The sequence below is a fragment of the Alternaria dauci genome, chromosome 3 (assembly GCF_042100115.1).
Source record: "Alternaria dauci strain A2016 chromosome 3, whole genome shotgun sequence".
Classification (NCBI taxonomy): domain Eukaryota; kingdom Fungi; phylum Ascomycota; class Dothideomycetes; order Pleosporales; family Pleosporaceae; genus Alternaria; species Alternaria dauci.
Window position 1 is genome coordinate 2,965,540 of NC_091274.1, and position 12,720 is coordinate 2,978,259.

At 55.5% G+C, this 12,720-nt stretch overlaps 4 protein-coding genes across 4 annotated transcripts; 2 read left to right on the plus strand and 2 right to left on the minus strand.

Annotated features, from left to right (window-relative positions):
- Positions 1-1,563: 1,563 nt before the first annotated feature.
- On the minus strand, positions 1,564-1,934 carry ACET3X_004617 (uncharacterized protein; the record flags this gene model as incomplete). Its single annotated transcript, XM_069450841.1, has 3 exons — positions 1,564-1,752; positions 1,804-1,873; positions 1,927-1,934. The coding sequence occupies 3 exons, from the start codon at positions 1,932-1,934 to the stop codon at positions 1,564-1,566; spliced, it is 267 nt and encodes an 88-aa protein (XP_069308595.1).
- A 1,073-nt stretch (positions 1,935-3,007) lies between these two features.
- On the plus strand, positions 3,008-6,373 carry ACET3X_004618 (uncharacterized protein; the record flags this gene model as incomplete). The annotated part of the gene is made up of 3 exons (XM_069450842.1): positions 3,008-3,173; positions 3,319-3,474; positions 3,522-6,373. The coding sequence occupies 3 exons, from the start codon at positions 3,008-3,010 to the stop codon at positions 6,371-6,373; spliced, it is 3,174 nt and encodes a 1,057-aa protein (XP_069308596.1).
- Positions 6,374-8,831: 2,458 nt separating this feature from the next.
- On the plus strand, positions 8,832-9,956 carry ACET3X_004619 (uncharacterized protein; the record flags this gene model as incomplete). The annotated part of the gene is made up of 1 exon (XM_069450843.1): positions 8,832-9,956. The coding sequence occupies one exon, from the start codon at positions 8,832-8,834 to the stop codon at positions 9,954-9,956; it is 1,125 nt and encodes a 374-aa protein (XP_069308597.1).
- A 746-nt stretch (positions 9,957-10,702) lies between these two features.
- Positions 10,703-12,310, minus strand: ACET3X_004620 (uncharacterized protein; the record flags this gene model as incomplete). Its single annotated transcript, XM_069450845.1, has 1 exon — positions 10,703-12,310. One exon carries the CDS (start codon positions 12,308-12,310, stop codon positions 10,703-10,705), a length of 1,608 nt encoding a protein of 535 aa, XP_069308598.1.
- Positions 12,311-12,720: the final 410 nt, after the last annotated feature.

A 12,720-nucleotide genomic window follows, 5' to 3' on the forward strand; every position in this document is an offset into this window, starting at 1 on the left:
GATATTCGCCCATTGGCTTTTTTTTGGTTCGTTGCTGTAGCTATGTATGTATGTATGTATGTGCGTATGCAAGGCGGGTTGACCCCGCTGCGAAGTTTAGCAATGTGGCGCATCGCGTGAGGGGATTGGGCTTGTGGAGTGGAGACGGACAAGGATGTTGTGTGTGACATCATGTTCTAGACTGTTCGCACCCGTGTCCTCGTGTACGTGAACATGACAATAGAGTGCACGTTTGTATACGAGAGATGGTAATCAAAGAACGCGGTTGCGGTGGAATAGATGTGTTGTATTAGGCTACTGAGGGTATAGTAGGTGCATGCGACTGCGCCGCCGATGCATATTCATCGTCTTGCCTAGAACACTCGCTGATTGTGCACTCGCCGCCATGCACATTCAATCGCTGCCAACGCCGTCGCAAAGGAATCATCATTATGTAGAGTACGTGGGATGTAGAGCTGCAAGCATCAGAACGGGTCGTGGTACGTCGACGGTTCAGGACAGCTTACAGTCGTGAATCGTGGGTCGGTGCTTAGCGGAAGCAGCTGAAGCGCCCGCAGGAGATGCGGAAGGGAGCGCGACGTACGCCGTGACGGTCAGCGACAACACCACCACCTAGCATGCTGTCAGCAACTTGCTCGCGCAGCGTCCGGAACGGACGGCTCTTAGGCAGGCGACTTACCGGCATGGCGGCCTCCCCATTGTTTAGTCCACAGAAGACCCATGATTGCTTGTTGTTTGGTGTTTGGTGGTTGGTAGGAAGTGGTTGCGGTGGGACGGATCGACGAATAGTCTTGTCTCGTAAAAGGTTCTTGGTGTGGAGAAGCTGAAGAGTACTCACAGCGAGAGAGTTATATAGGAGGTGTGTGAGAAGCGGAACACGTGAATCAGGGCAAGAACAGGGTCGGTGAAGCTGTCGCAGCTGCGTCATAGGCTGGCAGCCAAGGGCTTGGGGGGATGCAGCACAGCCACCGCTAACAGCGATCGCCGTGGAGACTGCATCGGGCGCACACAGTACAGCCTGGATGTTTTGGCGCATCTAGACGCGTTCCATTGGCCGCTTCTAGATTGTTTGGATATGGGCAGATTGCGTTGGGACGTGGTGCGCCACAACATGGCAGACGAAAAGGGCCGAGATGGTGCTCCGTGGCTGGCATGACGACGTTCGAGGCTGTGAGCATCGAGTAGTGAGACGCGAGCGTGGCTAGCTGGTCACCTGCGACTCAACACAGACAACTAGCAGTCTTGCACGCCGCAAACGGATTCACCGTACGTTCCATTTCCAGGAAGAGACTGAAGTGGGACAAGTGACAGCGGTAGCTGGATTGCTAGCTGGCCCTGTAGCAAGGTTGAAGCTTGCGTGGACCAAGTCTGCCAAAGGCACATGAATCCATGTCCGCTCAGGGCCAGATTTCAGAGTTTGTTTCTATAGTACAGGTCGTGCCACGTAACATAGCCAGCCATCGCCATGGCCGTTGAGCCTGCTACCAGCTCGTGACGGCTGATGGGCAATGACCGCAAAGATTTCATCTTCCGCCTACGCCACCCTGCTGTCTTGCAAAGCGTCTATCTCATTCCACCTTGTTGTGCCATGGCAGCGTTCTGTTCCTGGAAGCGGTCGCCTAGTCGCTGGGAGCCCTTCATGTGCTTGTCGACGCATCGCATAACGCAGCTCTCTTCGCGCGAGGTGAGCGACTTGCTCTCAAAGCCGTTGACGCAGTGGTCAAAGCATTGCTGGACGAGGTTGGAGTACATCTGCGAGGGTCAACACAATGCCATTCGAGGACGGATTCCAGTGAGTCGCACGTTCATAAACTCCTTCATCTGCTTCTTCTCCATGCGCGACTGCAGCTCGCGCTGTTCATTTGCCGTAAGTCTGCACGCGAATTAGTCCTGCCAGTCTGGACGGGCCAATTGAGCAGTTCATACGAGTCCATTGCAGTCTGCAAGCGTCTGGCGTGTGTTGGTTATGGATTATTGTTTCCTGGAGCGGAAATTTGGTATGACGTCGGGTGGTTGTCTGGATGCTGTGCTGACGAGCCTTTGCCAAAAATGTAGGCGCGAGCTAGGCCGCCAGGTGGCCCGTCCGCGCTCCTCCAAATGACCAAACGACGGGAAGCCAGGCCGCAGGTGTTCATGGCTGGCACTGGCAGCGGCACTGAACGGTTCATGCTCGAATCAATAACTTGCACGGCAGCCTCGATGCGCTGCTAAAAATGGCCTGTGCCGTCGCATATCTTGGACCGATGTCGTCTCGCCCGCATGGCCTGTACCAGTACCTGTACCTTTTTCCCCCCTCCGCCAAGACGGTCGTTATTATTGAAACCAACTTCAGCGATAATTGAAGAGTAACATGATAACACGCTCCTCTTAATGCCAGCTGCAGCCCGCTATCCGTATTGATCGCCGCTGTATTTTGCCGTCGCTCTCGACTCGGGCCTGGGGTTTGTGTGTGTGGCAGTCAGGCGACGCTGTGCCGTTGTGCTTGGATGGTGACAATTGGCCCGCAGCCACACTTCACCAGCCGCTAGACTGCTGCTCGTCGTCAGTTGCGAGCACTTGATTCCCCCGTCCTGCGTCCGCCTGCGATCGTTGCCCCTAGCAGACGGCGACCCTGCATGCTCACGTCGCTGAAGACACTGCGCCCGACCAGGCCTTGACCCCGACGGCCGTGACCCGACAGCGTTGAAGCCTGCCGACGACCAGCTGCATCTGTACCCCTAGCCGCCCGTCGCGTCAACAAGACTTCGCGCCCAACTGTTGCAGCCTGTCCACCCTCTCTCTCCGTCTCCGTCACCGCCACAGCAGCAATACGAGACAGGCCCCGCTGACACCAGGTGCACGCTCGCTACCTCGCTACCATCCGACGTCACATCGCGGTGTCCCCCAGACAGCTGCCGCCTGCCCACTTCGGGGGCCCACCTGTACCTGGACACAACCGCTCTCCACCCACGGCTGTCTGCCATAGTCGACCACGAGCTGCCACGCTCACCACCACCGCCAGCCTGCCATGGCGCCCGCCGGCACGCACACGAATCCCCACACTCCGCGCGTGCGCAATGGCGAGCCCCAGCCCGCCCCCGTCGGAACGCCAGAACCTGCTTCGTCGCGTCGAGATTTGACGTCGTGGTGGAGGCAGTTTAGCAAGCGCCCTGCGAAAAAGGACGACGACAAAGGTACGACATGGTGGTGCTAGTCTTGCAGCGCACTTGCCCGTGGCTGAACGCGCCTGCCTCCTCTCACTCACTCACTCACTCACTCACTCCCTCCCTCCCTCCCTCCCTCTGTCGCGAGCAGTCACTAACTCGTCTGGCGCGCTAGAACCCGCCCTGCCTGGCATCTTTGGCGTACCCCTCATACAGAGCATACCCTATGCGAACGTGGCCATATCGCTCTTCAACGAGCACGGCGAGAGCTACATCTACGGCTACGTGCCAATCGTCGTGGCCAAATGCGGTGTCTTCTTGAAGGAAAAGGGTCAGTCGAGCGAGCCCCGTCTCGCACCAGCTGCTAACAGCGCACAGCGACCGACGTAGAAGGCATCTTCCGACTAGCGGGCTCCGAGAAGCGCATCAAAGAGCTAAGGACTGCCTTTGACACCCCGCCCCGCTATGGAAAAGGCCTGGATTGGTCCGGGTATACTGTACACGACGCGGCCAATATCCTGCGACGCTACTTCAACAATCTTCCCGAGCCTATTATACCACTGCAGCACTATGACCCCTTCCGCGATCCTCTCAAAGGCCACCAGGCCGAGGCTGTCGGCCCCTGCGAAGGCCAGCAGCCTTCGGTGGGCGGCTTCGATCCAGATGCCGCTGTGCGCACGTATCAGCACGAGATCAAGGCCCTGCCGTCTCTGAACCGACAGCTTCTACTCTACATCCTAGACTTGCTTGCAGTCTTCGCCGCCAAGGCCGATGTCAACAAGATGACAACCTCGAACCTGGCTGCCATCTTCCAGCCCGGACTCCTCTCGCATCCGCAGCACGACATGTCTCCCGTGGATTACAGGCTAAGCCAGGACGTGCTCATATTCCTCATCGACAACCAGGACCACTTCTTGATCGGCATGGAGGGCACAGCAGTGGATGAAGGTACCGTCAAGCACATTGAAAGCGGACCATCTACTCCACAGGCAAGAACACCAACTACTCCCCGAAACAGCGCTGGTATTGGGCGGTCTGCGTCGACCACTTCGAGCGCCGGCGCGGAGAGCCTTCGCCAGCACGGTGGTGTCCGCAGGAACGTCTCTACGTCTTCGAAGCGCTCACGGCACTCAGGCGCTGTTCCCAGTCCCATCACACCTGCATTCGTCACTCCGACGACATCTGGAGTTCATCGCAGCAACACGCTGCCCTCGAAGCGCTCCCCAGCAATTGGAAGCCCTCGTTTCCCCGCAGCCAAGCAACTCGGTCCTGAAGAGACAAAGAGCCCACTTTCATCGCCAATGCCTGCAGACATTCCAGAGGTTAGCAGCCCGACTGCTCAGGCGCAGGAACCTGAGCAGCCCATACAGGTAACAAAAGCTCCACGGGAACGCCCGCAGTCTTTACTACCTGCCCCAGCCACACAGCCTGTAGATCCTGAAGCCACACAGCCACAACGAGCGCAGACATTGCCGCCAAACAAGATAGAGATGCCGACTGCATACCAAGCCTATCGTCCACCGGAGACAGCTATGCAGCCGACAGAGCCTTTGCAGCATAGGCCCGCAGTTACGCCTGCCACACACAACATGCCGGGCGGGTTCCCTCTCCCATCTCCAGGCGTCATCCCTCCAAGCCAGCCTACCACTCCAAGTGTCGCCGCGCAGACAACAGCACAGAACTTGTTACCTCCACGATCAACTACGCCGGTTCCACGCAGTCCCCAGCGTAGTCCTCTCCACAGCCCCCATCATACCCCAACACGTGAGCGTTCGGAATTCATAGAAGCACCCATCGACTCGGGACCCTCTGTTGAACTGACACCTGCCGTTCGTACCTTTACCCAGATACTAGCCAAGGTTGCAGCCTCTCCTCCCAACGAATCCAAGGAATCGAAAGATGGAAGGAAGCCAAACAAATTGCAGAAGAAAAGAATGCCAAACAGTGTTAGCATGAGTGCGCATAGCTCGACGCACTCTCTTGGTGGCAGCGACTCCGGATTTGGTGGTCAGTTCTCGCAAGGGCCTCCCTCTCCGTTACAACCGCCGTCGCTTCCCTTTGCGCAAGGCCAATCCCAAGCGAGTAGTTCCAGGGACAATCTACCAGACTCGTCGCGAGCCTCTGGAAACACACTCAAGCCCAGCATGTCGCCTTGTGCCAGTTTCAGATCCCACAGCACGGCCACAGAATACTCGGAGACTGAGCAGCTGGACGACCAGCCGAAAGAGGAAAAACGCAGCTTCTGGAAAGGCCACAGGCGTGGGGAGAGCAAGGCAACGCCGACAACAAGCACGACCGATCTGCATGGTTCCGTGCCTGGTGGTGACAAGAGTATGAGCTCTTTCGCCAGTAGCTCTGGATGGACGACAGCAGGAGGTGGAGGGAGGAGGAGCATGCAGTACGACACGAACCAAAGTTCCGACTCCATACTCTTCGGCAGTAGTCCTCCTGACCACGATAAATCAGACAAAAAGGGTGCGTTTGATTGGTTCCACAAACGGAGACAGGATCACAAGGAGCGCGTGGATAGACGTGAGCGTGCCAAGAGCCCTCCAGGTAGCTCGAGCCATCTACCTCCTACTCAGAACATTATGCAGAGTCCAGAATCACTCATCGCCAGGGGACGGACGTCAGAAGTACCAATGCCGAACTCGACAACGGAGGAGATGCCAACTAAAATGGATAAATCGAGCGATGTTACGCCTACCGGGATGAGTCCAACCCCACCGCCACCGCCGCCGCAAAATGTACCGGCTCCAACGGCGAGTGCAAGTGCGAGCCCGAAACCTGCCCGAATGAGTCCTGCAATGGCGTTGCGAACAGATCTCCCAGCTGCACTGACTGAACCGCGATCGGTTGCGAGGTCTCCGGATAGGAATCCGAAGTCGCCCATTACTGCCATGGCTCCTGCACAAGCGTTTCCTGTTGCTGCAGCACCACCAGTTGCTGCACCAGCCCAGAATGCGGCAAGCAACGAACAGATACAGGTCGAAGAAGCTGAGGCACCAACTATCACTACACAGGCTGAAACGTCGACGGCTGCGGATGTGTCTGCTGAGCAGGCGGTGCCAGTGGTGCCGAGTGGGCCGATGCATTCTTCGTCCGACTCGACGGTTACTGTGACGCCGCAGATGGTGAATCAAGAGAGTACTTCTGGTGATGTGCTGGTGGGGCGGGAGCAGGAGACGGAGACGGAACCGTTTGTGCCAAAGGGAGAACCGGCTCCGTAGTATTCGACTGGACATTGTCCTGCGCAATGAGGGGGTGAGAGAGTGATAGGGGAGAGTGGGGTGTCAGAGGGGGGGTTTTGGTCTGGCCCCATGATGAAAAAGAGTGAGGAAAGGGTACGTGATAGGCGGCCGTTTTTTGTTTTTCGGTCCGAAGAACGGTGTGTACGTGGGTGGCATGGGAGAAAGGACTTCTTTTGCATACAAAAGAATTTGTTTGCGATCGGGAAGTGATGAGCGCGTTCGTGCTAGCGGAAGTATTTATTTCTGAGCGTTTTTGATGCATGGCGTGCGGTCATGGTGGTAATGATAATTCATTTCTCATTTTTTGTTATTCGTTTTCTTTTGGACAAATGTTCAGCTGGAGGGATGATTGTGTATTGGAATGGCAGTGTAGATGAGGCTTGGTATTCTTTTGGACGGGCGTGAGTTCGTTGTAGTACATGGTAGTGGTGGATACCCAGGAGTTTGGTTACTGCGAACACAGCAGTAGTGTAGACAGTCGGTCGAGTAGGACGATTCTTTTCCTCTTTTGTCTTTTTATCAGGCAGTAGTAGCCCGGATACAAAGGTATGGAGTATTAGTATGCGGACATGTCTTTTCTTGGAGTATATATTGGAGGCAACAAAAAAGGAAAAGCAACTATCGTCTTTGTAAAAGTCATTATAGACGACTAATAAATATACACAATAATCCACAAATGTACTCGCTACACTTGGAGAGAAAAGAAACGTTTACAGTATTGAGCATTCTACCGATGGCGCTGCTATCGTTCCAACGACGAACGCCGCGCTGCCGTCTCTGCCGTAGTCCGCAATCCCGAGAGCTGGACCTCACTCAACAAACAAACCCCACAAACCTAGCCGTTGTGGCGATATGCCCCACAGGCGCTAGGTAGTAGAGATTGATTGCGCATTCCACGTATCGTGGTAGTTAGTTGATATGCGAACAAAAGTTCTCGACTAGAAGCAGAAAAGTGCTAGCATAGCGGTACTGTACTATACGGACTGTGAGCTATTTTTAAAAAAGAGTCGGACATGGGGGCGTTGGCGGGGGCCGCGGCTGCGGCTGTGATTCGGTGGGAGGAGGGGCTAGGCTAGGCCAGACTGACTGATTGGAGCGGAGCGGAGTTGAGAACGTGCGTGCGTGTCGTGTCGTGTCTAGATACGAAGTTGTCAGGGCGGAGCGAGAACAACGTTATGTCGGACACGAAGGGTTGACGCCGTGAGTAGGATTAGCTATAGTAGTAGAGCGAAAAATGATGTAAGGGCAAGAATAAGATTGCGATGACGACAGGCTATAATATTATTTGTGTATAGGTTATAGTCCGCGGACACGGAGGCTAATGTCGTTCGCTGTTGAAACCGTGCTGAAGCTTTCTCAACGCCAGCTTGACGTCCGACTGACTGACCGGCCGACGGGGGGAGAGCTATTATCGGCAACGGGTTCGCTCGGCGTATCCATGACGTTCTGGCTGGAAAACAAGCGAAGGAGCGCTTTTCCCCATCTGCAGGGGTCGTCTCACTCGCATATACTGATCCCGAGGTTTAACGTGCCAACTTTGTGGCTAGGCTCGGTTTGTGGTCTGTTTCATGGTTGAAGCTTTGCGTGTTTGTAATCACTTTGGTTTGAGTTGCTTGGTATGCGCGACGAGCAATTGGATGTAGAAGAATACCCGATTCTTGCACACTGAAATGTACCGCCGGTGGGCCTAGACATGATCCGCGACGGATAGGTCGGGATCAAGATGCTTGGTTTTGTTAGGCGTGCCCAAGAGGCAAAAGTTGCTGATGGGATCCATGAGCAATAGCGGGTCCCAAGCTCGTGTTTCCTGTCAAGCTCCCTCCCCCCTAGTTAGTGCTCATGGTATCAGCAGCGCTTTAACTAAAGCTAGTTTGGTGCTACCTTCGTACAGTACCCGTATCGCCTTCTGCCTTAAGGACTGATCTTCCGTTTCTCCTCTTTCGAAGCCCTTTTTGCTCCACACGTTTCGCTCACTTGCTGCACATCACACTCGTTGTTGACCACGGACCGAACGAACAACACGACTACGCTCGCTGCTTCTTTTTTGTCGGCAAAAAGAAACGCGCGTCTGGATTGAACGTTGGGAATTGGAAATAACAAGAGCCGACTATCGATTGTCGGGCTGTGGCGTCTAACAGCTACGACCCAGCCACTCGGAAGCGACAGATTCTGTGTAAGCCTGCTTCTCCAGTCCGCGACCGACATCTCTCCGTCACCCCAGCCATTCGCTCCAGGAGTTGCAGTTGCCTGTCCGGGACAGGTTTCCTTTTGTTGCGCGCAGTTGACGGCCTTGACTATAGCATGCCCTGCTAACACGATTGACGCAGTTTCGCCTTCCCTTGGTTAAGAATCTACCTTCGTTTCCATTTCCACGCGCCGCCGGCTTTCCTTGATAATGCGTTCTTTCTGCCAGTTGGCCGTTCTGGCCCTGCCATTGATGAGCACTGCCGCTGCTGCTGCACCAAACAAACAAGGCGACCACCCCAAGACCATTTACGCAAGCGCACAGGAAGCGTTCCAGGACTTGCTGAATGCGCTGCCGGAGGAGTCTCTACAGGCCGCGCTGAGCGGACTCAAGGACTTTAAGCATGGCGTCTTCGAGTCGCATCACCGGGGCGTCGAACACATCCATAACGAAGACCCGGCGCTCGCGACCAAGCTCATCGTGGACGCCGTCAACGACCTGAAGAAGAGACAAGCGCCTTCGGGCAACGGCACGACGACCGTCATTGAGTCTGCGCCTCCGCCACAGTCGAGCGAGGCACCGCCGCCCGCTCCATCCACCGTCACAAATGTGCAGACGCAGCAGCAAGAGACGACGGTGACGCAGGTCGAGACACAAGACGGCACCACCGTCACCCAGGTCGAGACGCAGACACAGCAGCAATCCCAACCCCAACAAACGCAAACCGCCAGCCCGCCGCCCGCCGCCACCGTGACCAACACACAACAACAAACCATCACGCAAGACGGCACCACCATTGTCCAAACCGCGACACAAGTCCAAACCACCACCACGCAGCAACGCCCCGCCATCATCACCGTCGAAGCCACCGAGACCCAGGACGGCACAACCATCGTCCGCACCACCCAAGTCCTCTCCGAAGTCACCGCCTCGATCCCCGTAACCCGCACCCTCACCAACGTCGCCGACGGCTCCACCGTCATCCGCACTGAGACCCAGAACCGGCCGGCCGTTATCCGCACGACCACCGATTCCGCGGGCCGCACCACCGTCACCACGTCTGCAGCGAATTACGCGCCGACCGTCGGCGAAGTGCAGACGCAGACGGATGAGGCGGGGTCTACGTTTGTGACGACGTTTACCCCCGGTGGCGGGTTGGTCAGCTCGATTAAATTGATTACGACGACGGATGCGGAGGGCAGGCCGAGTACCATGACGAGTTATACGTTTGTCGATCCGATTCAGGCGACTGCGACGGGGAATGGTGCGAATGGGGGGGATGCGACGGAGAGTCCGACGGTGCAGAGTGGTGCGGCGGTGAAGAATGGGGTTGTTGGGTTTGTGGCGGGAGTGGGGGCGCTGGCTTTCATGTTCTGAGGAGAGACCGGGGAGTAACTGTGAAAAGCAGAGAGATGGGATTTCTGAGTACATATGTATACATGTTACGAGAACACGACATTTGCATTCTGTTTTTCGGGTCACGGGTTTGTTTCTGTATATTAGAGATGTCGCTCCTTTTTTGGGGGGTTGGCGGTTCTTGTTCGATACCCGATACACGCTCCTTTAGATACACGCTGGATATATGGTGTTTGGTGGGATAGGATGGGGATCTGGATAATTCGGTACGTATACATGGAGCGGGTGGCGCTCTTTACAATCCTTCGGTATACATAATACAATGAGAGTGCTTTTTGAGCAATAGTACAATGGAGCATGGGTGAAGTGATGTAGAAGCATGAAACTTGGATACAAAGCAAATCATCTGGCACCGACTGTTCACCAGTTAGACACATGGGATAGAACACATTACACATGTAGTTATTTGTTGAGGTTGGTATAGCTACATAAAGAGATAGGAGGGGTATTGATGTTAAATCAAACGCCAAGTGTGCTATGCTCAAAGTTGACTGGTTCCGCCTTTGCTCGCTCGCTCGCTCCTCCCTTGGTTTGTTACTGTTATCCAGAAAAAAAGTGTCCAAAGACCTGCCTTGACCTCCCAACTCTTCCCATATAATACAAACCTTTACCACCCCTCCCATGTATCCCTTTCCGCAATCCCCCATCTAAAAAAACAAACAAAACAAAACTTACAACTCTACCACAACCACCACGAAACACATCCCTCACCTCACCTTCTCTGCAATAAAATACTCCACACTCTCCCCCGCCCAACTAACACTATTCGTCCCACTCTCAAACTTGGCCTCATCAAACAAGCCCGCAATACTCTGCTCATTCCTGACCCCTTGCTTCGCCCCGCCGCCAAAGCTCTCCAAACTAACCACCTTGCACCCCATCTTCAGATCCAAAAACTTCTGCAACAACAAATTATTCAGCGTCTCGCCAAACACCTTGTTATTCACCAACACCACATCCGCCCGCGTCAGTACCTCATCAATCACCGGAGATTCCAAAAAGTCGCCCTCAATCAACTCGATGCGACCGAGCGCAATGTTCCAGAGCTTACTGCGCGCCTTGAGCTCGGCAGCTTGTTGCGATCCGAGCGAGGCGGCCAACTTCATCTTCTCGATGCCCCAGGATTCAGCACCAGTCTGAAGCGCAGATTGCAGTACGACGTTGCCCACACCGGAGCCCAGATCGACAAACGTGTGCGTGCTATTTAATCCCGTTTGCGCAAAGATTTTGTGGACAAAGGGTGTCAGTAGTTCGCCGTAGGTCGTTTCTTTTCCTTCGACTTTGCGGAGGCGGTGTGCGTGCGGGGAGACGATGCGGTTGTAGGATTGTGCGGTTATGCGTTTGACGAGGCTGAGGGGGATGGCGTGCATGTCGTCGAGGATACGGGGTATCGTGCCGTTGGCATATTGGTCCTTGATGAGCTTGTTGAACTTGGCGAGTTCGGCTTTGAAGAGTTCCGGGTCGTCCTTGGTTACGGCGCGCTTGAGGAGGCGGACGGTGCCTAGGGCGTCGGAGGAGAGTTCGGCAGCGAGATCGGGCGGGAGGTAGTGTTGGATGATTTCTTCTATGCTGAAGTAGATGTCGTCCAGGGGGCTGTATTCCTCGTCTATTTCCTTGCGGGCTACGGCTTCGAATTTCTCGGGGCGTGACAGGCTGGGGTACTGCAGTTCGACGGTGAATTTCTTCTCGCTACCGGAGAAGGCGGGCTTGTAGGCTTTTGCAACGTCGTCTTTTGTCATTTCGAAGCCGTGTTTTAGTGTGCTCTTCCCTGACACGGCCTTTTTCTTTCTAAAGGCGGCGTTTTCCTGCGCCATCTTCATCATATCCGACGTGCCATTAGTGCCATTCGCAGCTCCATTCGATGTCCCGTTGGACGTTCCATTCGACTTGGCCTTTGTGTCTGCGTCCTCTATCCGTATACGCCTCTTCAAGTCCGGCTCGAGTGCGCGGTTCAGACTCATAGGCTCCGTGCTATTGCTCGCGGGGCGCGTCCTCCGCCGCTTGACGCCCAGCCGATCGCTGTCGTCGTCATCGCTCGACTCGTCGCTGCTCGCCCACTGCGGCGTATCGGTGCCTTTGCGCTTGCGGGTGTCGACACGCGACACGGATACCGACTTGCGCGCAGGTTCCTGTGCGGCTGTTTGTGAGCGTGGGGTGGACTGGTAGCGGTTCGACGGCGGCCCCGATGCGCTGTGACTGCGTGGGCCGGTGCCTGGGCGTGTGTGTGGTGAGGGCGAGGGGCTCGCCGTGGGGGCGGGTGCTTTCTTGACGAGGACGGTTCTCGTTTTGATCTTGGGCTTGCCTGGAGCGAACATGGCGGCACGCAGCGCTAGTCAAAGTTTGTGGGTGAGAAAAGGAGGGTCAAAGCAGCGGGCCGGTGCAGGTGAAGGAGTGTATGGGCCGGCTGTGAAGAAAAGGACGTCGAAGATCAAAGGGAAGGCAGCAGGCCGGTCAGCCAATACGGAAGGCGTCGCACGCGCAATGCACAAGATGCGTGACCAGCCTGTCCGACGCCTACACGCCACTGCACCTCCAGCCGGGATCGTCTCGGTAATCCGTCTTGGCACCTGTCCCTGCTTCTGCACTACCAACCTCATCTCACAAGCTACGCCAAGCTTCTGTCAGAACGCATTGCATGCACTGGAATTGTCTCCGAGAAGTCAGTTCGCAGGGATGTTCAAGTTGTTGCATTCGTTGCGCCTTGATCTCAGCTTGCTGTGGCCAC